The 25,968-nt window shown below is 40.8% G+C and overlaps 1 protein-coding gene across 5 annotated transcripts; it reads right to left on the bottom strand.

Moving 5' to 3' along the window:
- On the bottom strand, positions 1 to 25,566 carry MKNK1 (MAPK interacting serine/threonine kinase 1). 5 transcript variants are annotated; one of them, XM_075155838.1, is made up of 14 exons: positions 25,479 to 25,566; positions 24,354 to 24,440; positions 20,673 to 20,779; positions 17,145 to 17,267; positions 16,185 to 16,282; positions 14,658 to 14,737; positions 13,142 to 13,215; positions 9,209 to 9,313; positions 6,083 to 6,138; positions 5,409 to 5,504; positions 4,246 to 4,440; positions 3,439 to 3,603; positions 2,756 to 2,799; positions 1 to 1,831 (listed from the first exon to the last, which is right to left on the bottom strand). In XM_075155838.1, exons 4-14 carry the CDS (start codon positions 17,257 to 17,259, stop codon positions 1,603 to 1,605), a joined length of 1,257 nt encoding a protein of 418 aa, XP_075011939.1. In that variant the 5' UTR covers positions 17,260 to 17,267; positions 20,673 to 20,779; positions 24,354 to 24,440; positions 25,479 to 25,566; the 3' UTR covers positions 1 to 1,602. The 5 variants fall into 5 exon arrangements, with proteins under 5 accessions (XP_075011939.1, XP_075011941.1, XP_075011942.1 ...); XM_075155840.1 differs by having other exon boundaries at positions 17,145 to 17,243; XM_075155841.1 differs by lacking the exon at positions 25,479 to 25,566 and adding an exon at positions 25,007 to 25,470 and having other exon boundaries at positions 17,145 to 17,243.
- Positions 25,567 to 25,968: the final 402 nt, after the last annotated feature.

Here is a 25,968-nt window from a genome sequence, read left to right as displayed (position 1 = left end):
TGTGTTAAATCCATAACTTAAAGCATTTTAATAAAAACAAAGCAAAATACATTTCATAATCTGTCCACTGGCACAATGTATAAAATCTGTTAAATAACAACTTTAATATTAGTCACAAAATACAGCATGTTGTATAAAAATAGCTGTATGCACACTGCTAAAAGATAATGTAAAACCGCTCTGGTTAGGCCATGCAAAGACATTCAGCTTTGACCTTTCAATTTCCAAGCGCTTGTTGGATCTGCTACTTTATTCCTTCTCATTCTGCTTGGGAGGGTTTTGTGCTGGCACTTGGGGGCCTCCTCCTCTCCCTCTCCACTCTCCACACAATGCCCTGGCAAAGGTTTTCAGAAATGGCTGGCAAGTTTAAGGTGCATCATGTCGGGCATCTTAGTGGCCCAATTTTCACAGCTTACGTTTCAGAAAGTGCTCAATATCCATGTCCTTCTCCATGGACACCTCACCTTGGTCACGCAAAATCTTCAGATTTTCAGCCAGTACCCTTTCAAATTACTCTTGGAGCAGCACAGCACTAAAACTGGAACTGAAAATCTAGACACCCAGCCTGAGATCACTGCAGGAGGCAGAATGCAACAGCTGCAGCACCATTTTTGCACAGATGTACCTCTGCATTTGATAATCCTAAATTATTCACACACCAAAATTCACTGAAGCCTGTCCATTCACATTAAGAACTCCAGGTTACACACACAAAAGGACTTGGAGAAATGTGAGTTTACAGAAAGGAAGGTATAACTGAGGATAGCATTAATATAGAAAAAAAAAACAGATACTAAATATAAACTGTTATATAACCACAGTATAACAGACTGTTTATCAGGATTAAGAATGTAACTGCCAGAGAAGGGGACACACAGGACAAAAAAAAGACACGGAGTACATTTTAGTTACGAACTGAAGAAAAAGTTAAGAACTAAAGATAAAGAAATACACCCCCAGCTTTCATCCCACGTGCTGACACACAAACTATCAACAGGATAAAAAAGCAACCCTGTGCTCTTCATCTCTCCAAGCCTGAGCGATCCTTGCACCTTTACAGTATCATCCTCATACAACTTAAGCCGAGTGAAGGTAACGGAGACAGAGATCCACCCAGCCGTCATCTTCGTTTCCTGAGTCTACAGAAAGAGAGAAGGGCACTGCTGGTTGAAAACAGTCCCTGCTGCTGACGCTAGCAGCAGCACCTTGCAAGATGTGCCATCAAGATCAGCCATAGGCAGGGAGAGACTTGATGCTCTGCTGGGCAAAGCAAGAAAGTGTTTTTTTCTGATGTTTTCAAGTTTGCATTTTAAAGCATGCTCTTCTAAGAAGAAAATAAGGAAAGCTTAGTGATTTAACACCTCAGATAATATAGCAGCAAACCCATCTTCTCCAGTTTAAAAAAATCAGTTAAATTATCTTAATGCACCAAATCTGACAGGCAAAACACATTCCCATAAAAAGCCGTCCCGTTAAAGTTACAAGTCACATCACAAGAGCAAGCTTCTAATCAAAGTGTCAGAAGCAGAGAAGCTTTTATCAGCGCTGAAAATCCAAGTAAGAACACAGGCTGGTCTTGCCAATCCATAGCAGGAAAGAAGTTTAAAAGGCTTTATGGGGAACTGGCTGAAAGTCACTGTTTTTGGTGGCGTGCGTCATTGCTCTGCGCTTGGCGAGGCGAGACTTGGACGGAGGAGAAAGCTTCATGGAGCACACAGCATGGGCAACGTTCTCCTGCTCTGCGCTGAGTTCGTTCTCATGCTGAGACAACTGGCGGTTAAGGGCTATAGCCTCAGCAGCAAAAAGCGTCAGGTCTTTTGTGCTACTGTTCCTTTCAAGGGAAAAGGAGAAAGCCGTTACAACACACACACAGAGTCACTTCACCTGGTTACCCTCGCAGCAGAATATCTATTTCCAGGCAGTTTTACTTCCCCTTTCAAAACATCGACACAGCAGGCAAAATGACCAGTTAATATTTGCATCTCTCCTCATTGCAAGGACCAGCAATACATAACAAAAACACTCTCGGATTTTGGAAACAGCCACAATTCTAGTCCTCGTTCTGCCAAGGACTTCCGATGTAAACGCAGGAAACCACCCGAGATGCCATGCTTAATTTCTACATGTTAAAAAAGAATGGGCATATGGGGCTTTCTTCAGAGAATTGCAATCCCACTGTAATTGCACATCTGGCTTAAGGAAATGCATTTCTCATAGGAAGAACCACCTGGAATCACCAGTGGCAGACACCGAAATAGAAACAGAGATGTGTGACGCAGGTTCTCTGGCATACAGAATCTGCCATCAAATCACTTTAAATGAGGCTTGCCCTGCTCACAGTTAAATTGATACTGTGATTACCACCAACTACAATGGGAGTCAGATCCGAGTCTGTGTATATGATGATTATTCACCCATCAGAATGTAGTCTCTCTGGAAAACACACGCCTTTATGCCTTTTTTTCCCCTCCTGTGCAGCAAACTGCTAGAACCATCATTATTCCCTGTCTAAGATTAGCACTGCACTGCAGGAATCCTTTCCAATGCCTTTCCCACAAACAAGCAAGATTAGATCATAAAGAAAAATAAGAACTTTAATATTTCTGATGTTCTTAACAAAATTAGTGCTGCACATTTATTAAGTTCCACTCCCAACCAGGGATCTTACCCCCCGATTTGTCATCTCCTATCTCTCTCCATTCTTTCAGTAATGATTCTTGGCCAAGTTTACAGACATTTAACAAAAAAAAATTACCTTTGAAGAACTTGAGGGGTAGGTAATCCCCTTTCAGGAGCCTGCTAGAAGAAGCAGTTAAGCAAAGTTAGTTACGTATTAGCAGCTGGGAACCAAGCTTTCCCAAGACAGAGTGATAAAAAACAGGCAACCCCCCAAATCTTTACAACTAATCGATATTGCATATAAACTATTTCACTGTGGGTTTTACTAATCACTGTTGGTTCACAAATTACGCTTCATAATCCGTCTCCCCTCACAAGAAGATACCACAGTTTGCAGGTATAAGACTAAAGCTTTGGAAGCTCTTCAGAGGGTCTATCCCTTCTTTCCTGAACTGGGAACTAAAGCAAAAGAGGACACTGCTGGTCTTTTAAAACATATCTACCAGCATTCTGCATTACTGTATTAGAGAGTAACATAATAATTCATGTACTGCAGTGCCTAGTATTCACAAGAAAGCCATTTAAAATGCATAAAGCAATAATTAAAAAAACCCCAAACACTTAAAGGTTGACAGATTCATCTAAATATTTACCACACAGAGCTCTAGAACAAATAAAGCCACTGTATATCGTTTTATTAATCAAGATAAGAGCACTAAAACTTGCAATGTCTCTATTAAAAGTTTAGAGACAGGGAACAGCTTGTTTATCATTTTTGAAGAAGAATAACCCTTAAAAAAAACAAAGGGGGATACATACTCCTTGAACCCATGAATGCTGCAAAACTTGAGCAGCACTGAGTCGTTCTTTGGCGTCACGAACCAGCAACTTTGAGATGAGATCTTTGGCCTCAGAGGATATATGTGACCAGTCCTTATCAGGAAATTCATACTTGCCTTCCTGAATGCTCTCAAAAAGCTTGTTCTAGTAAAGGAAAATTTCTTTAATTTAAATAGCAACTAGAATGCAATAAGAAGTCTTCTCAGGTGGGATTCTTCTCACTCAATTTTATCCACCTAATGTGGTGGGTGACAACTGAAACCACCCAGTCTCCTTTATGGAGTCAATGGAGAGTGACAGGCAGCTCCACAGAGTGAATCAGTGCATCCTACAATGGACACGTTACATTGTCTGCTGACAACACCGCTCTTTCTCCCCCCAGTAACAATGCAGCCCACGTATTCAGTTTTTAGAAAGAATAAATTCAGGCCCTGCATGGAGACTCTCCTGGGGCCCAACTTTTATCTGAGGAATTGTAGTGACTACCATAAACCAGATCAAGAATTACAGAATACAGGATTGGGGGGTGGAGCAAAGGACGTGGAGAAGCTCTGAGATCTCACATCAGGAGGAGAAAGAGGCAGTTGCCAAATCTTACTTTAGAAAGGGATATCATCACTCAACTTTACATTACCGCCCTCACTTCTCAGTGAGAGGTTATCCTCCCAGATGACTGGTTGGGTTACAGACACAGCTCTTCACTGCTGGCATTATGGCTAGTCTTACACCCTAAGCTCACGGGGCAAACTACACTCTCCCACCTATGCCCAGGATACGCGCATTCACCTGGCAAACTCTGCAGACTTCTCCTCTGTCCCAGCCGCAGTCTGTGCCGCAGTTGCCCACAAATGGGGGGTAACCACTAAGCATGATGTACAGAATCACCCCCAGGCTCCAAAGATCACACCGCTTATCATAGAACGTGGCCTCCTCCGTGAAGACTTCAACCACTTCGGGTGCCATGTATTCTGCAGACCCACACTAGGAAACGGAATTCAAGCAAGTTTTCAAAGGGAGGATCAAATTAAAACATAACTCAAGTTTTTTACCATTCTTCTCTCTTTACAGTAGGCAGCTTGGTCTAAAAGCAGAATCGGGCATCAGGGACTACTGAAGTTTACTGCTTTCACTGCAGGTCTCATTTTGTTAAGCCAAATCACAACTGCTGCATCTCTCAAAGGTTAAATGGAATTGCCAAGAGCTTTGACACATGTTGTGAGCATACTGCACAGGAAAAAATTGACACATTTCAGGTGTAAGGACTACAGAGATCTAATAGAAGGCAAAAGAGTTTCTACTGTTCTTTAGCAGAATCATAAGCTGTTCCATATGAATCTATGATCCTTTATACAGGATCAAAATATCAATTTACATATTTCAGGTTTTTAAATCTTATCCATTAGTTATCAGGCTTTTCAAAAAGTAAAGTAGTATATCATGGGAGGTGATTTCTATACAGACTCCTGCAAAACTGGCAGATTTTTCTTTCACAGTAATGGCAAAAGCATAGCACTGTAGTTTTTCAAACTAATGTGTATTATAAAGCCACGCACTGATTACAGAACTTGCATTGCCCTGAGCTCACGGGTCTTAACTACAGAACCCAAATATGGGGAAATGAACACAAAGCTAAGGTTCAAACTCAGTCCATAAGCACACAAAAAACCTCCACGAAAAGCTTCTTCATTTGATGGAGTAAGAGACAAACAGGATCAATGTGTTACTTTCTGGCCAACAGGAGAATTAACGCGATGAGCTCCTGTGCTTTTGTACATTTGTTCTATGACTGGGAAACCGAGACAGTATTTACCACACATACACCTGCTTTAAATGAACTATCCACCACCAGGTGCAGTTGCAGTAAGCCCTTTGGAAGCTCTCCTCTGGAGGTAAGAAAAATTGTTTTATGGTAGAAGAGAAAAAGCATGAAGCCACAGTAGGTCTCTTACCGGCGTTGTTAATTCGGGAGTAGTTATTGGAGTACACGCACTGTTCAGCTTCACTCCACTACCAAGATCAAAGTCACATATTTTTACTGGCGATACCTGAAAACAAGGATAAAACAGTAAGAGGTCCAGAAGACTAGGACTAATGCAATATTATGAACACAGCGCCATGTAGAAAACCCCAGGACAAAAACCAAGTTGTTCTAGCAGGAGGACTAGTGAAACCCAGCTTCTTACAGGTATATTCCACACTTGCATTTGCCTCCTCTGTCCCAGTTCTCCCACATCCCCAGCATTTGAGCCTATTACATTATTTTTTTATTTGGCTAGGCAAGTGCCAGTACACACTGGGGCAGTTTGGGAACTATATGCAACGTGACCAGCTGGCTTGTAAATGTTGCTTGTCCATCTGGGTACTGTCTCAGAACAGATGAGATGCTACGTTGTAACTGCCATGCCTTCTCTAAGAACAGTTGGCTTTTTATCTCCTAGCCAGATGCTCACATTTTTACAGCTCACAGAGGAATTTAGTCTCTTTCGGGCTTCAGTTCTATTAAATTTAGTTGAAGATCACTAATGGGTTCAAAAGTCTTCAAGAAGAGAAAGACATGTGAGAGCTGTCTTTGGAAACCAAGTTAAAAAACACACTTCAGAAGGTTAAGAGACCAGAGTAGCACCTTTTCTGGAGATTCACACAGGATGTTTTCAGGCTTCAGGTCCCTGTGAGCAATACCTAAACAAGAGTACAAACATTTATTACAGAAGATACTCTCCTGTTTATTTCTCATTACCTCTCTTTATTTGAAGGTGGCCTGAGAAATATTCTAGGCCTGAGTTTGCTACACAACCCCCCCTTAATGATACTGCAAATAATTGAATTTCAAAGTCTGTTTGCTAAAAGTCACTGTTGCATTCCGCTATGCCTTTATCATCCTTAAATGTACATGAGAGTCAGTCAAGCAAGTAAGAACCTGCTAACACTGGAACTTTTTGGCTTAGCCTGAATTAATTATGTTAATTAAAACCAGCTTATTAAGATGACTGACCTGTAGGAAAGTTTACTTGTGTACAGTTTAGTCAAAAGATTTTTGTGCCTTCTACAATAAGGTCCTTCTTTCCGCAGGGATCAATTGGCGGTTTGCTGAACTCCTACCAGCACAGACAATACCTAAGACACTCTCCCCAAAAAAACCCCCTGAATTCCCAGGTGAAAATATCCTCCCTTTAACAGTGAAGTACATACTCATTCCTGAAGTAAAGTAAAAATTAAAGGGTTTGGTTGGAGATGCAGAAGAAAAGGCCAAAGGAGAACAACCAAAGGGCTTCTACATTCATTCAACTGCTATCAGCATAGGCAAACCCAACAGGGAAACGCAAAGTTATCTACCTGTTGAATTCACATGCAAAGGTGGTTCTATGTTGTCAAAGCGGTTCTTCAAATGCCTAAACACACAATTTCTGGAAGTTCTCCATTTAATATAATCAAACTTAATGGGAAGGCAGAAAATGAGAACCAAAAATCAAATCAAATGAGCAGCTTGGTTATAATTTAACTGCACTTTATCTTTGCTTAAAAAAAAATCACACTCCAAGCACACTTGATACTACTTCAGAGTATGAGAAAAGAGACATCCCACCAAATTCTAGGTAAGGGAGTTTCTAATGTCTTTTCTTCAGCACACTCCACAAGACATGACTTAAAATATAACATTAATAGCACAGCATAGCACTGATCTAAAGGAATAAGAGCTTTCACAATGATGCAGTTCACATTACTTATGCACAGAAGATGGGAAACATGACAAACGAAGATGGCCCGTGCTGACATTTACAGCAAGGCTGACAAAACTCCCAACAGTTGGCTTGGCTTGCAATGTGAAACCTAACAGCACTTTTTTGTATTATAGTTTGAATTCAAATGTCTGATTATGTAACATTTTATTTTGCAGTTGCACACAGCACTGAGAAAAGAAAACAACTGTCTTTAAACACTCCTCCAGTGGATTATTAGCAATAAAGCAAACATATCCCAAGTGGGTGTAAGGCAGTATTATCATCCAGCTGAGTTTTAAACTACTCCTGGCAAAAGAATTAGTTGTCCTTATTCACATTTTTTTTTTAAAGCATCTAGCTATAGCACTTCACATTAAGCTGTGCAATAAAACTGCTTTAATTTCCTGTTTACTTTAATGTTTTGTATGCTAGTTACTAATTATTTTAATGTCACACAGAAGAACCATAAAGAGAACAATAAAATGAAAAGGGATGTTGTAGCCGATTCTGCAAGCCATGTCCCCACTGTACCAATTCACAGCAAACGACAAGAAAGAAAGTGGATTGCTGCTCTTAAGCCATTTTAATGAATCACTCCCCTCTTGTTTGGGGAAAGGGGAATTAAAACTAAAAGCTGAGAGAGAACTACAGAAAGATATTAGCTGAGTCAATGTTAAACTTCCTTGAACAGTGTTCCTAGACTTTCAGCTGTTAAGCAACCTACATCAAACCTAACACATCAAATAAGTATTTCTCCACATGTTCAGCCTAAGTCTCCTGTTCCTTATCCGCCCCATATCTTAAAGTCAAAATCTTCTAAACACAGGTATTCAAAGAGTACACTCTCTGCAGGTTTAAAGTTGAGTTATCGCATAGACAGGCTATGAAGATTACCAAAAATCTTAATGCAAACTAAGTTTGTTTCCACATTCAAATTAACTTCTCATAACATAGTCACAACATGTGATAAGATCCATAATTCCTCAGGTTTACCACTTCCTTTATTCCCTATGCATTGCTACACTTTTCTTTTTAATGGGTTCAACCTATCCATGTACCAATGCTGTGATTCCAACTCAAGCATATAAGCAGTCCTGTGACTTACAAGTAAAGCCTACAATTAAACGTTGATTGAACCGGCGCCAGTACTGAACAACTTAGACAGCAAACGTAGATCTGCCGAGATCCACCTGGCTAATCAGAATGGCAAAATAAATGGAGAGGAAAAATTTATCAAAATAAATAACCAATAAACATAGCTGCCAATTACATGCCATTCTATTCAGAGGTAGTCTCTGTAACATTAACTGAAGCTGCTTAATCTATGCAAGACCAGATAATCATGACATAGGAAAGAGTTTAAAAGGTATCTATCACATTCAGCATGAGCATATACTCTGGGATGACCATAACACATACAGATATTTTGAAATTAAACAAAAGTACTCCAAGTAGAAAAAGCAGCAGGAAAACATTTTTAACAAAAAGAACTCTCTACAAACAGAACTGCTTTTAAATCTGAGTAAATCCCTAGTGAAATGAGGACACCTTCAAAAAAGGACTATGGTTCACTTGTAGGTCCCTCAATCCAAGAGTGGAGGTCTAAATGTGGAGACCAAAAGCTACTACGAACAAAGAGGTCTTGTAACCAGCAGAAATTCTGGGTAAATACAGAAAAACATCTCTGTAGATCTGAAAGAGGAGGAAATTAAAAAGAATATTAGCTCCCTTTTGAGTAACCTTTATATGGTGGCTTAGGTAACAAGAACAAGCAAAGAGATTCAACCCTAATGTTAATTCTCCTTGGATGTTGATTTAACTTTCCTTCTTCAAAAGTCTATACATCTTAACACAGCTGATTACTTAAACTACCACATTAAGAAAATAATATTATAGAGAAAAACAGCCTAAGTCATCTGGCATTGCTGTAAATAGAAATACTAGCAAAGGCTGACTACTTAAGATAAGATGTGTTCCATAACCTAAGTGTACAATGTCAACTAGTAAAGATGGAGACAGCCTTCTCTTACCTTTTGTATGAAGAAAATCCAGAGCAGAGGCAATATCTCTCACCACTTTGCTAGCTTCTCGTTCATTGAAGTGCTTCCGCTTTTGTATATGGGCCAGGATTGAACCTGTAAGAGTGTTGTGGTTTAACCTGGCAGGCAGCTAAACACCACACAGCTGTTCGCTCATTCCCCCCCAGTGGGATGGGGGAGATAATCAGGAAGAAGGTAAAACTCATGGGTTGAGATAAAGACAATTTAATAGGACAGAAAAGGAAGGGAAAATAATAATAATGATAAAAGAATATACAAAACAAGTGATGCACAATGCAATTGCTCATCACCTGCTGAACAATGCCCAGCCAGCTCCCGAGCAGCAGCTGCGTCCCGCCGGCCAACTCCCCTCCAGTTTTTTGTTCAGCATGACATCATATGGTATGGAATATGCCTTTGGCCAGTTTGGGTCAGCTGTCCTAGCTGTGTCCCCTCCCAGCTTCTTGTGCACCTCCAGCCTCCTCGCTGGCAGGGCAGTATGAGAAGCTGAGAAGTCCTTGACTTAGTGTAAGCACTACTCAGCAACAACTAAAACCTCAGTGTGTTATCAACATTCTTCTCATCTTAAATCTAAAACACAGTACTATACCAGCTACTAGGAAGAAAATTAACTCTATCCCGGCCAAAACCAGGACAAAGAGTAATAGGTGAAAGGGAAAACATTAGTATGAATGCTGCCTAGGCTGAGAAAAGGCTTTGTCAATATAAGGATAAAAACACAATAGCCACTACCAGACTGCCATAAAGGGAGAACTGATCTCAGCATGAACAGGGCCAGAAGTAATTTAGAAAAGTTATTTGCAACTAACACTCTGTCCTAGTATGTTTACATGGCAGAAACTGAAGTATCATAATCCCATGTTTTTATATGAAAATAGCCTCAGAAAATAATGATGAACTAGTACCAAGTATCATGAATCTATAACCTCATTTCTCATATTTTATAACACCCTTTCACAGCAGGCAACTTCCGTGGACTGAAAAGGGGAACGACTAAGAAGAAAAAGGTACAACCAAGCAGCTTCAATACTTAAGCATGCTAGAACATAATTTTCAAACACTGCAGCCCTCTAGTTTAAGCACAGCATGAGAAGCAATCACTTTTTACTGCCCCAGCACGACTGGTCTGTTTTCCACACACTGAACAGTAAAGACTGGCTAGTAGTACTAGTAAAACTCAAACATCAGCTAAGGATGTACATAGCACTTCAGCAAAACATCCAAATAAAAAGACATTCTACCTTTAAAAACACATTAAAATTCCCACTAACATCAAGGTAAGGCTCATACATGGACTTAAGGTAAAATTTGTCCAGGGACATGAAATCTGACAAAAGACCTCTCAAATGTGAACATACTGAAGGACTGGTAGCTTGCAGACAGCGCTCCACTGGTATCCCTTTAACAAAGGATAAAGGGAGGTTTGATTCCTTATCGTCTTTAAGTGAATTCCATCAATCTTCTCAAGAGATTAAAAATGTCTTCAAAAAAGAAGACAAAATACTACAAAATAAATGTAGTCCACATAGATCCAAGCCCACTAAATAGCCTTACTACTGTCTTCCATTTTCTTACTCAGAGAGGTATATTTATAAAAGGAAGCAGGCAGAGAAATTCAGGAAGCAACTGCCATTTGTTATTAGCTCCCAATACAGTAAACATTTTATATCTCAGGCGATTTCATTTTTATTCTTCAGTTCTAGATGGGGAAGGAAACCTCCCATTATCTATTGCGCTAATTCCTATTCTTATACCATTAATGCTGCTGCCAGTCCTCCACAGCAAGTATTCAGAAAGGAAACAGGAAAACATTCAAAAAGCAGGAGATGGAAAAAAGACTCTTCAGATATGTTTTAACATGACAAAAGACTCTTCGGATATGTATGGATATGCTGTGTCAGATAGGTGGAGGAAGGCCACTTTGGACTAGGTTATCAGATTTCAAACACAGGTTCCCCTTGCCAAAACCACCACTTTCTAGCTTGCTACAGATTTCTTAAGGGCACAGAGCTCAAAGGGTTTTCCTGGTATAGTTGTTCTTTACACCTTTAGAAAATAATAACAGTTCTTGCATGTTTCTATCCCTGCGGAAAAGACCCCAGACTTTGCAGGAAACAATACTGAGCCACATGAAGCGCTCATTTCACTCAGCAGGTTTATTTCAGATTACCCTTTTGAACAGAGCTGATGTTCCAAACTCTCTCAGATAAGAATTATATCAGTATCAATGAAAACATGCTCTACAGACTTTATATTCAGCCCACGTAGAGGAATCCCACAAACAGAAAGAATAGCAGGGCACTCCTGCCACAGTTGTTACCACCTCTCTGGTATTCATCAGAGAGAAAGCATCATATAGCACCTCCCAAAATGCATTTCGGGGTGCGGGGAGGAATCACGCACATTCAGTATAATAAGCTGATTTTAATGCTTTCAATTATAAAATGCTGTCAGGCAAGGATATTAAACAGCTTCTGTATATCATGGTGAACTGAACACCGCTAAAATGCGAGCAGAGCTCCTTCAGTTACCACAGCTACAGGAAGGCAAAGCTGCAAATGGAAAGCCCAAGTTATGCCCCAACATTGTAGGTAACATAAATCTCTGAGTCTGGAGTTACTAAAGTAAGGCTTGCATTGAAGATTAATGTTCTCATTCTTGCCAGCCACACTGCTTATAACAGAATCTGTAGAGCATCAGAAGCTGGTCTGACCCCTAATTCCCATTATTTCTTTGATAATTGTTTAAACCCCCATACCTAACACTTCAAATGCTGAAATTTTTCAGAGAGAAAACTAGCCTCAGCCCCAGTTGACCACTGTAAAAACAGTAGCTAAGAGAGGGAAGAAAGTGTAGCATTATTATCCTCTCAGCAGCCATGCAGGTACACTGACAACCATAGTCTCACAGTCAAAGAAGAGGATGTGGAATGGAAAGGATGTGGAGATGGGAAAAGAAACAAATGCAGATTTATCCCAATCAAGTTCTATAATAGCTAATTTGTCAGAGAAGTCTGTACATTAAGTGTTAGAGGAAACAACAATGAAATGATGCAGTAATTTTAAGGGAAGGTAAACAAAAGCTTTTACTCAAGGAAAAAAGTGTCCTTCTCTTTCTAAAAAGTTCTGCATCTATACTGAAAGAATTTGCATTTCTTGCACATATAGTTTGCTAGTGAAAACCTTCTTGATCAGTGACAATAGATGATGTTCTATGGATAGAAGTATATCCTTCCAGAAACTCAGTTTTTCTTTGAAGGGTGGGCCACACTTTTAAGTCATGGCTGTGCACAGCCATACAATTAATGGGTACTGTAATTATGCTCAATGCAGACAAATGTGAGAAAGTCCACAAAGTGCTTGATGTAGCCTTCTCATTCCCCAGGTAAGTGTTAAATGTTGGAGACCAGTGACCACACACGCTCACTTGATTGGCCCTCAAACAGCCACAAGCAGACCGCTTCACAACTACAGCAACCTGAGGCAGAAGAAAGATGTTTTTCGCAACAGTGCTCCATGAGTTTCAGGAAACAAAGTCAGTCCTACATTAGGGGAAAATGCTACCAGAGTATATAGGTGCTGTACTAAGATCATGCATAATACCTGACATACTGCGTGTCTCCCCTTGCTTGAAGGTATTGTGACCTACTAACTATATTCCAAAGCTTCCACTTTAATAGAGATGACATTTCCATCGCTTAACTACAGAAAGGGATTGCAAATGTATGACCAGACCCATCAATATTCAAGAATAACCATACTTCAAGCTCTGTATATTATTTTCTCTACTTCTTGTCTTAAAATTCTCAAGCATTTAAAATAACCTCTTCATTTACTATTTTAAAACAGAGACAGACAGGGCCAAGATGATTCAATGAGCAAAGGCACAGTTACTGCACAGTACCTCCTCGCAGCTTCTCAAAGACAAGGTAGTATTTTGTGTCATCTTCAAAAAATTCGATTAGCTCCAAAATGTTCCTTTAAAAAAAAAGAAAGGAGGGGAAATAGAAGAAAGGCACAGAGTATAAACAGACCAATGAAGAGTTTTAGCATGGATAATTAGGAAGTGCCAGAAGTAAATAAAAGTTCTAACTAAACAAGTTGCTTTGGTTGCCTATGGCATTTAAACCACATTTCCAACTCACACTGAAATTTCAGCAGAGGAAACAGGCCAAACACCAAAATCAGACAGGATTGTGAAAGAGTTCTGCTAGTGCTCAACAGACAAGAAGATAGCTAGTAATAGGTTGTATTCAATAATTTAGAACATTGCATTTGTGCTGAAGGCAAGAACAAAAAAAAAAATTAAATTGGCATTCTTTCTCTCTGGAAATCACAAGGCAGAACACACAGGGCTCGAAGGAGACAGGCATCTGTCAACATGACATTAAATCCAGCACCTTAGTTACCATTTTTAGACTAACTCACTCCTGTTTAGTTAGTGTAGGACAGCTAGTCCTGTTTAGCTTTGCAGCACAACACAAACACCCTATGTTACCTTGAGAATGTCAAACATTAAGTCAGATTTTTCTATACTTACAGTACAAACAAAATCCAAATTCTGCATGTGGTCATGAGAGCTTGAGTTTTTCATCAGTTATGTACTGGATGACCATATGCTCTTAACCACACACAGAACAAAAGTGTAATCTGCTTCTCTATAGCACAACTTAAGCCCATGAGTTTCATAAACAAGTTTGGTTTTAAATTCTCTTTAAGTGTTGTACTAAAACTTTGGAAAAAAAGGCTCAATATAAGCTGCACACTGTAGTACAGATAACAGCTGTTATATACATTCTAGATCAAGAGGGATATCTAAAGGACTAGTTTCAGAATTGCCTTAAACTAATCATAGAGCATGCCGCCACCGGCTGCGTAGGCTTTCCCTCCTTTTCAGACAGGAGTAGCAGCTTTAAAGTTGTTTCATCCTGCGGCTATGTGAAGTCAGCACACATCCAAATGAAAACTAAATTAGCTTTTGGCTGATCTAAGAGTTCCAGTGCAAAAGCAGGAAGGCTGACACAAAGAGGAGGACAAACCACACACTAAGGAAAGGAACGGCCAGACTGTTCCTCTCAACAGCAGCTGGTATCAGGCTAGCTTTTGCTGATGGTGAAATCACAGGGAGAGTATCAAAATGTCAATTCCTCATTCGGACAAAAGCCATGCATCACTGAAGCACATTCAGGCTGCGCTGACCTGGTTGCTAATTGAGTTATGTGACTTAATTTGTAAATATTTCCCTAAATTCCACAGGTAAGAGAACAGGAAGTTCCTATTTTGAATGGGTCAAGTCTAAATTTCAACTGGTTTTAAGGAAAATACTGCAAAGCTCCTAACCTAGTCACACATAAAAATTTGGGGAAAAAAATATTCAATATACTTTAAATAAACAAACAAACACAAGACTTTATACTTACTTGTTACCCTGACACTGGTACAGCGTTTCTATTTCACGAAAAACCCGACTCCGACTATGCCCAGCATTTTTTTCAATGATCTGTGGAAAGATTTAGAGCTCATATTTGAAAAATTATGGCAGGAACTGTGCATATGGCTCTGGAATCAGATAACTAATCTAAAGCTTAGGCATGTCCACCAGAGAGAAACACTCCACCTTTGTTTGTTTGTTTAATTTCTCATCTGTCATTTATTTTCAGTGTCAGCAGAGCTCTGGAAGGCATTCAAAGGACACAAGAAATGAGGACAGGAAGACAAGAAAGGAACTAAATCCACGTTAGACAGTCACTGACCGCAAGCTTTTTCTTGCATCATTTTAACTCTGCAATGTGCAGAAAAGGATATCCTTCCGAGTTCTAACAAAAATAGATTTGACTCACATCAGACATTGAACAGTCAAAAAGAAGAGATTTGTCATTATAGGCATTTAAGTAAAAAGTACTAAATTCACCATAAAATGAGAGTTTGCTTCACAGTGCAAACTTCATGGAGACCCAGTAATAGGACCTAACGTATTAAAGAAAACATACATTCAATCTCTGTACTGCCATGAGAAGTCACTTTGCTTCACGTAACTCCTCAGACTGAAAAAGGACAAGGGCTTTCCACAGAGGCTGAGACTGAATGATTGCTACATGAACTGAAAGCTCATGTCATTACCGCAAACACTACCACCACCTGTATCCAGTACTAGTTTCTCATTTTTACAGCCAGTGTTCAGCCCGTTCTCAGAACGGGCAACCATTCACCAGTACTCATAGGACTTGGTATCTGAGCATGTCCAATTCATAACGTAGCGGTTTTTTTATTCCAGACTTTCAACTTCAACAGTTCTAAAAAGTACACACAAAATTATAGCATCTATAGGACTAGATTTTTAAAGGGGCTTAAAATTTTGTGCTTATAGTTTTTGCAAAAGAATCAAGCATAAAGCTTTCCTATTACTATTATGTGTGTTTGTAATTAAATGAGGGACTCGGGATAACCACAAATCTGTAAATGGGCCCTAACACTTAATATAATGGTATTACAGAAGATTCACCTCTATCAGAAAATAGAAGACAGCTTTACATGAACTAACGGCAGCAACTGATGCTCTCTGAACTCGGAGCAGCATTCTCACAAGCTTGCATTATTCGGTAGGCCATGCTAGATAATGACTCGGCCTCTTCTTTCAGAAGAAGAGATAAAAACTGGTAGGACTACAATCAAATCAGGACATGAGAGGAAAACTTGCCCTGAGAGCTAACCATCACAGAGTCGTTTACTGTTTGTGAATTCTATCTGCGGCTGATATACCAGTTCACTCCAGAGGCACAATACTTAAGATGGCAGATATCTTGACGGTTATAAAGCAGGCTCATTTCAAGCATCAAAAATTTTCTAAAAGGTTTTGCTATTACCCACTCTATTACAGGTTTTCACTGAGATACTAGGAGGGAGAAGATGTTTAGACAGAAGTGATGCTGCTTTTATTCTATACTTACTTTTACTGCATATTCTTTCCCAGTTTGGAGGCTGACAGCACCCTGAACTTTGGCATATGCTCCCTCACCAAGAAGCTCAGCAGTCAGCTTATACAAGTCTGCCAAAGAAATCCAGCAGAAACGACACATTAGCCAAAGCATTTCAGTGAACAACATCAAGACAAGCTATTTATCTGATGAGCATCCCTCATATGACAGCAACTGAAAAAATTCCGCTGGTAATGAAGACAGAAAAAAGATTTATGCAGTATTAAAGTAGATGTGCCAGCCTTAATTATGCCTCATTTTTCACTTCCCCCCTTCAAGTTCCAGGAAAATTTAAATTAGACTTCATTCCAGCATCAAAATTACAAGTTTGTTCACACAAGAAAAATTTTGTATCTCACCAATTGCTAGGACATCATCCACCTTCCCTGTCTTCATGTAAAACTCAGAACCAATTTTTTTCAGGTGGAAAACATTTCAATCCATCAGAAAATACCTACCATACAAAATCTACTTGCAGAGATAGTGTTTTCAGTATAATTGAAATTTGAAGGTTTAAACCTGGACGGCTCCAAGGTTTAAACCTGGATGGCTGCTACCATCTTGATTTGCAGTGTACCTTACAATGCAACTTGCCCACTAAGAAGTATTATACTGGTCAGCTTTGTAGCACTGAACTATATTTTACCTACAACAGTATTTGTGCTCACATCTATTCAATCAAAACATTTTGACATCAGCACTGTTCTTACTAAAAAAAACAAACAAACAAACCCAAAAACCCCACTAGATTATGAATAGGACTCAGATTTCACCACTAAGAAAAAGAAACTGAAGACCAAAACATGGGGGATAAAGAAAAACAGAAATGTTAACTTACAACGTTTGCCAAAAAGCAATATTTAGCTAAGAAAACTGAGAACAGCAGAGGGAAAACAGACCATTACAATTAAAAGCTTAGAAGTTGCCACCAACCTTCAAACTTCCCAGGGACATGATCTGTGGCTCTGGTTCTTTTTTTCTTTTTCCTTTTCCCACTGTCTGCTATGGGGAGAGGCTGACTGCTGACCATGTCTGTGTGCCAGAACATAAAGGTGCCTTTAACACACAATCAATTACTTTACTTTAGGAGAAAATGAACATGCTCTTGTGCGTTTATGTTCTTAAGCTACCCAAAAGTTTATCTGCTTGTCTTCATCCCAGGCTGCCATCTCTCCATAGGCTGCTATCTCTCCCCCAAATATCAGAGGAAACCTAAAAAGACAATTTGGGTACTAATTAAGAGTCCTGGGAGGTTTGATAAACAAATGTAAAACCAGAAGAAAATAATTATGCATCTATACTGAGTCCTCCTCTCACAGCACAGTAAGGCAAAGCATGGGAATAACCTTGTCAACAACTACCATGAGCTACCCACAACATAATGCATGCCCAGATGCCAGACAGGATTTCCAGCCCTCACAAGGGTGCTATTCTTTGAGCTATTCTACTGTTCTACAAGTAGATTTTTTCAAGTCAGCTTAAGAAAATGAGCTTCCAAAACAGGAGGAAGGTGTGGGGAAGTTTCAAACAACCTGGTGAAACAAAGCAACCACAGGAGTTAACAGGTCAAATGAGCAATCTAGGTCAGATTATGCTGCCAAAAGGCCAGGAAAAAAAAACATTTCTCACAGAACCGTGATGTGCCTTTCCAAACCACAGATCAGTGGATAACTTATGCTCCAAAACAAGCAGTGTTTATGGCATTTAGATATTTTTTCCTGCATTACTAGCTGCAGATATTACAAGATCTTAGTCAGATAACAATTCACTGATGCAAGATAATATGGCAGAAAAAGAAAAAATATCCGCATATTCTTATGGAAGGCCTAAATAAAAACATTGCCATACACTTTCTCTGCCATAGGCTGCTTCATACAGCTATCCCCAAAAAGGTTAAATGATTCCACACTATATTCACTATAAGCACTTCTCCATAACACCAGTCACATCCTGCCAAGTTGGCCCTAACGGTTAAAAATCACGGCTCAAAAATCTTTAAGGCAGTAGCAAAGCACTGCTAAGACATTTTACAGCCAGGAGGATTTCCAAGTATATTCATAATTAAAGATCTTGTACTACAGAAAAAACTAAATCCCTAGAAATAGCGTAATTATGAGAACACTGGTAATGAAAGAAAAGCAAGCCCTAGAAATGACGACAAAGTTTTCTGGCAGTTCTCCTTTAACAGAGAGCCTTTGTGAACAGCAGTTTTTGTGCCTTTCATTGTTTCTAAAGTACTCTTAAAACAAAGGAGGAGCTCCGAGGCAGAAAATATTACACAACAATCTACCAATACATGAAATACTTTCTTTGCGTCATTGTATTTTTCTTGTCAGTATCTGTCAGTAATAGCTATTACGAGTGTCACTTAGAACTCACACATTGTCTGAAAATTTAAGACAAGTGCTATTTTGAAAGCCCTTTCTCTTTAACAACTTACTGAAACACTTAAAAATGTATCACTCAAAGTCTCAAGACAATAGTAAATTCTCATTTTCAAGTCTTAAGCAGAATGTGTTAAGAAATCATCACGATGGATGACATATTTGAGTTCTTAAATACAGTAAGAAATATAAAAGCATCCATTTTACCACCTTCTGAAGCAACAGCTTCTTTTTAACTCAAACTGACACCCATACAGTTTTGAATTTTAACACAACAAGAGAGCTAGCCTTTGACAGCAAGTTCCAGCTCTCCTCAATTTCAATTCAGCCGGCATTAGAAGTTATGCAGAATTGGGATCAAAATGACACATACGAAGCTGCTCAGAGATTGAGCTGGTCTGCTTGAATGAGGTGCTTGATTTCCAGAAGGTGTCAAACAAGTCATTTTAATGACCTGACCTTCTGCAAGTCAACAAGTCATACCTAGACAGGTTCTATTCCATTTCAAATACTACACAGTTTCAGAGCTTGTTACAGAGACTAAAAATTATGCAAAAAGACAGGAGATGAATCCTGCATCTTAGCACAGCTGACATATTTCTTCACAACCCCCTCCTGCACTTGACCAGTTGGCTATGATATTTACAGTCTGGTGTTTAATAACTCACTACATTATTTCAATTCCCTTTAGTCTGACTCAATTCCTAAATTACAGAGAACTGCTTCCTTGAAACCAGGAAGTTCACTAGTCATGTATACAGAAATCAAATTACTGAAAAGCTTGTTTTCAACCTATAGTCTCAACGAAATTTGCTATCAGACAGGCATGAAATGTTTGCTAAATTAGATTCTTATCGCCCTTTTAGTCTGCTATTTCACATCATTGTGTAGTTCACATCTGTCAACATAGCTTTTCCTTTAAAGGTATCACAGCTTCATTCTCATTATTCACTTTGTTATAATGAACCGGTACTTAAGTAACAGCTGGTATGACAAGAAAATGCCTTCAGTCCAGCCAAATGCTTTAGAGGTTTTTCAAGCTTTCAAAGAAATGCTTGTGTTTCTGTGACCGTATACCAAAGAGTTTCTGATGACACTGAAAGACAGTGTGCCTTAACCATCCAAGCAATGCTGAGGTGCTTTGCATACTGCAGGACTACCTCTGGTGACAGGGACACTGTGGGTTCTGAGGAAGGTCACCCTGCCAGGCAGAAAGCTCAGAGACTGGATGAACCGCTCTGGAGGGAAATAGCCCATGGACACGTCAGGTCCAAGATGAACGTTTAACTGTTGTCATTTTAAGGTCATCTTACAACGTGGCCTGAAGTGTTGAACCCCTGCTTCCTCCAAACCAACTTGTCCACCCACTTTGTGATCTATTCTGGCTGAGTGCAGGGAGGTAGGAGTAGAACACTACTTGGTGTTCAGAGCAGACGAGATAAAGAGCACTTCTTACATCCCTATCGACCATAACAGAGTCAGACTGTTCTCTGAGAGACTACTGTCTGACTAGCAGTCTGACAAAAGCTGAAGAAATAGGGAACAGTTCAAATTCTGATCCCAGTCAGGTTAGGATTATTGCTCACAGATAATATAACTCAGCAAAATCCATTCTGCAAGCAAAAAGAGAGCAAATTTCTGTCTTCTGTCCTGTATTTTATCATCATCATCATAATCCAGTGTTGAGGCAATATTTAACATACGCATTATTCAGAGCCTGTGTGGGAAGGTACAGTTGCAGCCTTTCCCTTTTGCTATTGTGGCCTCTACAACTATCTTCAAAAGGATGAACAAAAGCACTTACCATAAAGAAGACTTGCAAGTAATGCCAAGTGAAGAAGAAAAGGAACAATTACCACAAGTTTCACTTCATCCAGATCTTAAATCACCCTTCATCTTGCTTCCTAACACTCCATATACAAACATGCCAAAATCCAATATCCAGACATAACTCCCCTCTCATTCTAACCTGCTTCCCAAAAGACGGAAGGGTATATTTAGAAAACAAGCATACACACGTACGGGAAGCACTTAGAGAACACAGTACAGATGCCTTTTTCTATTAAGAAGAAGATACCTTGTTTGTGCGTTTGAATTCAATGGAAGAAAGCAGTTTAAACAGAGAGTCTGGGTACTGCCACCTGCTTCAAAACTGGATCTTGCTTGAGCCAGGTTGTTCTGCAGCTGAAAAGGAACACAATTACATTTACATTCAGAAATCACATAAACATTGTTACATACATTCAGGTAGTGCCCAGAGTCTCAAGAGATTGCAAGAACCTGTTGTGCCGGGCTTCATGTGAGCACACAGCAAAAGCACACCCCTGTATTAAAGACTTTATAACTCTTAAGTACAGAATGCAAAACACAGTGTTATTTCCAGTGCTCCAGTCATTTCAACTGAAGAGGAGACCCCCTCCCCGCCTTCCCTCTCCCCTTCCCACCCGCCCTGTTACAGTCTTGCAAAAACAATGGAGGGATTTATGCTGTTCATTAGTTCTTGTTGTTATACCATTGCAGAACCATAACAAGTTTAGACATAAAATACAGAATTACTCGTAACAGACAAGAATTATCATACTCCTAACCCAGATCAAGACTCTGCCAAGACAGAGCACCACAGTTACAGCCATAACACCACCAAGTTAAAGCATATCTTGAAATTGGTCTTGAACACAGCCAAACAGGCTTCAATGGACCAAGAGCATGAGAAAGCATTTTCCACAGCTGAAAATCTTCTCCTGAGAACAGGTACCACTAGTACTGAATTCACTTCTAGCAAGCAGCAAACAAGGCAGTGATGTTCAGGTAACACCAGCTGAAGAAAAGAAGAATCAGGAGCCTCAAATAAAGCCTTCCATGGATTCATAGAGGATAGCCACAACCCAGAATTCAATAGATGAAACAAACTCAAAGTTGAAGTGCTGGCACAGGATGTTTTCAGACCACTGAGGTGGTACCTAAAAAGCTGCAATTACAAAAACATTACTGTCCCACAGATACTGCAAAAGCAAAGGCTTTTTTATTCAGACTGAATAAAAGACCACCGAGCTCTCTGATGAGGCTTCTCTAATTGAGATTTAAAAAATACTGTTTTGACTAACTAAACAACAGGCAGGTCAGTCTGCACCTTCTGAACAGCATCCAACTTCTCTGTTGATTTACACTTATTTTCAAAGCCATTGTTTACTTGTTCAAACAGCTACCAACAGATTCAATAAAATAGTTAGGCATGAGTAAGTCCCTTGATTCCACAAGCATGACATACCTGTGACAGACTTCAAATGTAAAAGTGTGTGCTCAAAACTCAAAAAAAAAGGTAAGCCACTTTAAAGTTTCAGACATTCAGAGTTTTGGACAAAGAAACAAAATGGAAACAGATTTCAGTCTCATTTTCCTCCCAACTCAGTTGCTCACATCGTTCTTGGACCCTCCCTTCTCCAGCAACACTTTGATTCCTGTAGATGTGGCTCATAATGAAACACGACTCATTCAGCAGGTGCTGATTCTGCCAAAACCTGCTAGTTGCAGGAAGCTCAGAATAATCAAAGCTACCTTTATAAAGCGACTGCATAGTGATTAACATTACAGATCAAGAGAAACACAATTTGAAGAGGAAAGATGCCCAATTCTTTAGGACAGCCCTGTGTCAAATTCAGGGGCAGATTATTTTAATACTCATTCTGTATTGCATTAAGTAAGAATATTAATTTCAAATTGTAAGAAGTAAGTACTCTTACAGGTCATACATCTTTACAGTAGTCTGCCATAATTCACTCTTAGCTGTCAGAGTTACCTTCTCATCCCACCTACAAGAAAACTTTTAGTATCATTTAATTCATTAATCTGAATTATCCATGAAGGAAGAGGAACTTAAGAACATTCCAACATCTTCCCAGTAAGATACAGGAGCATTAACATTTTAAAATGAACACCCAAAAGTCCACAGGAAGCCCGAGCAATCTGATTTCATGAAAGAGCAAGTCTGAGAAAAATTATCAATTTTGCCTTATCACAGGCATTACTGTAACACCTACACAGTGTAACAGCTAGCACCATCCTTCTAAAATCCTTCACTCTGTAGAAAAGGTTACAGCAACCTTTTTCTTTACCTCTATATGCTTCTCTCTGTGATTCCTTTCTGTCACACTTTTAGAAGACCAGGGTCACCTTATCTTCTGTGTACGCAAGTTGCAGAGTCTAACTTTTCACACTCTCAGCTAGCGACTTCCCTTGCAAACTAAGCACAGGGTTTCTGAACTTCTGAGTCAAACCCTCCAGCAATGGGTGGATCTCACTTTGCAGGATAGCACATAAAGTTATTTCAAATAGATTCCTCCCACCCCAATTTATTACTTCACTGTGATTACTACTGGGGAAGCAGGGAGAACCTTAACGGAGAGAAGGGCACGCAGCATTCCTTTCCCTCTCCTGTTGGGAGAAAATAGCATATTTTAGCACACATGCTGCAGACATGAGATCTTCTGCTGAGGTCTGCCTATGTTTAGATAGACACACATGCATTTCTTTAAAATCATTAGTTATCACTCAAGAATGACAGCAAAAGAACTATTATCATCCCCACTGGAAAGACAAAGGCAAACAAGACAAGCGTGCTGACCCTGCTATGACTTAACAAGTAAGGATAACAAATGAGATTGAAGGTGGCTTAAAAAACACACAGTAATCTTTTTAATTTCTTGTTCTAGCACATCATGCCTCTGAGGCAGCCACATGGATAAGAGGACATAATAGGGTGTTTCACAGGGCTAACAAATAAATGCAAACAGTAAGCCTTCACGGGAACCACATGGCACACACACTGGTTATCGCACACCGTCTTCCCTCCTTCCACATACAGCAGTACAGCCAACCAAGATATTTAATGCTACTGACCACTGGCAGACAATTCATATTTAAGAGTTTCCATCACAGTGCAACAGGAACTTAGCTGCAAAATTATTTTAAACTCCAGATCACACGTATTCTAAATGAGAAAAGTCCTTGCAATAGTACTTTGACTCAACTACTCAAAGCTTCTCTAACCCCTAAAGCACTTTTAAATTAAGGAATATGTAAGGCAAGTAAGTTCTGAAGGGCCACTTACTAAACAGTAAGCTGCTTATTCTCTTCTACACCTGATGGCAACAACAACTCTCAGAAGACTGCTTCTGCATCGCCAATTAGCTCCTCTAACCCCAGTCAGCTCCCTTGTTTTTAAGTCTAAACCAAAAAGAAAAACTTCTTAGAAGACAACTTTTAATTTTATACAGATACAAGATAAGCATTTCCTGCTTTTACTCCACACCCCACAAATGATCAGATAATGACATTTGTCACCGGAAAAAAAGCTACACAACATACTCCCACATTACCAAGCAGCCTTGTTTAGAGAGGTTAATCTAACTAAATGTGTTTTTAAAGTTTAAAGCAAGAGTGATTTTTCCTCCTTTTCCCCTTCTGTGTACTTTCAACTCTAAAATTAATAGTCATTAAACTCCACTGCATTTTCACATTTGATGTCACATAAAATTTGTACCAGTGTTTTAACATTTGTTACCAGGAAGGTACTGGAAGGTGAGAGGAAATTTCTTATAGCAATAAATACATTTTTTGAAAGCATTAGGGAGTACTGATACAGCATTCATACCATGAAATAATGTCATGATGGACAATACTCAATGTCAGGTAACTTTAAAGTGTCCGAGGTACCCAAACCCACTTTATCTGGAAGGCTGCCAATACCAAAACCAATTACCTTTCGAGCTGCAGTGGAAGAGGTTCAGCTCCGCAAGTGTATTTTGCCTTGCTTCCATCCAGCACCTGGAAGGCATGAAGAGGAGCTCTGTTTTGAAAAAAAAAAGCCAAACTGTAGTTCTTCAAAGTTATCAGAATACATGCCAATCTTTCCAAGCTAACTGTGGGGCATAAATTTGTACGATAAAGAGGCTTTTATAAGCAGTAAGCTCATAAACGGAAAAAAAAAAAGTCTAAAGAGCAGTTTATTTCTAAACAAAATTGACACTTCACAAACAAGTGCCAGTGGCGTCAGGGGAATGGGCTAATTTTTGGCTATCACACACACTGCTGAAGCCAGCAGCCGAGCTGTCACCAGGGCTGTACCGCTGCCTTGTGTTTGCTTCTCTTCCCTCCAAACTGCCTCAGAAGGTCACCCCTGGTCAGGCTAACAGATACTGCAGAGGTAAAGTACAGATTAAATCTAGGTAGATTTTTCAGTGTTCCCAGGGGTTCACCAATCTCATCATTTTATGACAGATGAAAAATACAAGAAGAACTAAAAGATTACTTGTAATCAAATCTAGGAACGGGTTCATTGCCTTTGCCCGCTCTTCTTCCACTCCAGCAATATTCTTCACAGAAAGCAGCCGCTGCAGGAGTTTATAGACTTACCACTCTTTATTAAAAAACGCTCTATGTATGAAATACAGCAGGTTAAGCCTTCAGGGAATAACCAGCTCCAAACAATAGGAAACTCCCACGTCCTTCGGAGAGGACCCCGAGACCCGAAGCTGCCGGCCGGCGGGCTGGAGGCATTTTACCGCCTTCCAGCTGTCCCTAGCCACCGGCGCCGCCCCCAGAAACCTGGGCTGCCACCGCTCCCGGCGTTCCGGTGCTTATTCCTCCACACGCCCCGTGCCCCGGAGGAGCCCGGACAAGCCCCGGTGCGAAGACCCGCGCTCGCAGCCGGGGGAGCCCAGCGGCTCTCGCAGGCACGGACCGCTCCCCCTCAGGGGTCCCCTGGCCCTCCACCTGACCGAGGCGGGGAGGGCGGCGAGCCGCGTCTCCCCCTCCTCGTCGCCGCCGCCGCCCAGCCCTGAAGGTGCGGCGCAGCGGCGCAGCCCCGCGCCCCCCCCGCCCTCACCTCCATGGCGGCCGCCGACGTCCCTCAGCGGGGGCGGTGCTGCCGAGCCAGGCCGCCCGCCCCTGCTTCTGTGTCTGAGGCGAGGGGGGAGCGCGCATGCGCGCAACACCGCCCCGTGTGGGCACGCCCGGCAGCGGGCGCCCACCCCCTGTGCGTATGCCCGGGGGTGCCGCAGCCCACCGGGTGCGCAGGCGCGGTGCCGGCGGGCGGCAGCCGAGGATCGCGGGGCGGGGAGCTGCGCGCAGGCGCAGCGCGGCCGTGGGGGGCGTTGTCACGGCTCTCCTCTGAGGCGGCAGGGGCGTTATGGGGGGCGTGTGGGCAGGGCCGTTGCTCCCCGAGCTAGGCTGGCAGCTTGCAGTCTTCTCCTTCCCGGAGGAGGGGTATGCACCTGACCGCGTCCCCACTCGTGGCAGGAGGGTGCAGGGCGCCCCAGGGCAGGTGGGCCGTGTGGGCACCCTCTGTCGTAGCCTGAGGCCGAGAGCCAGGTGGC

Source organism: Calonectris borealis, chromosome 8 (genome assembly GCF_964195595.1).
Source record: "Calonectris borealis chromosome 8, bCalBor7.hap1.2, whole genome shotgun sequence".
Taxonomy (NCBI): Eukaryota; Metazoa; Chordata; class Aves; order Procellariiformes; family Procellariidae; genus Calonectris; species Calonectris borealis.
Note: the sequence above shows the minus strand (reverse complement) of the source record. Positions and strands in the feature narration are given on the sequence as shown.

What these genes read in the sequence shown, in the direction of transcription:
- MKNK1 (XM_075155838.1), bottom strand. Translation starts at nt 17,259, where the DNA reads ATGTTCTGGCACACAGACATGGTCAGCAGTCAGCCTCTCCCCATAGCA. An exon ending in TGTCCCTGGGAAGTTTGAAG is followed by an intron (nt 16,283 to 17,144) that starts GTTGGTGGCAAC and finishes TTTCTTTGGCAG; the next exon opens with ACTTGTATAAGCTGACTGCT. An exon ending in AGCATTCATGGGTTCAAGGA is followed by an intron (nt 2,800 to 3,438) that starts GTATGTATCCCC and finishes TGCTTCTTCTAG; the next exon opens with CAGGCTCCTGAAAGGGGATT.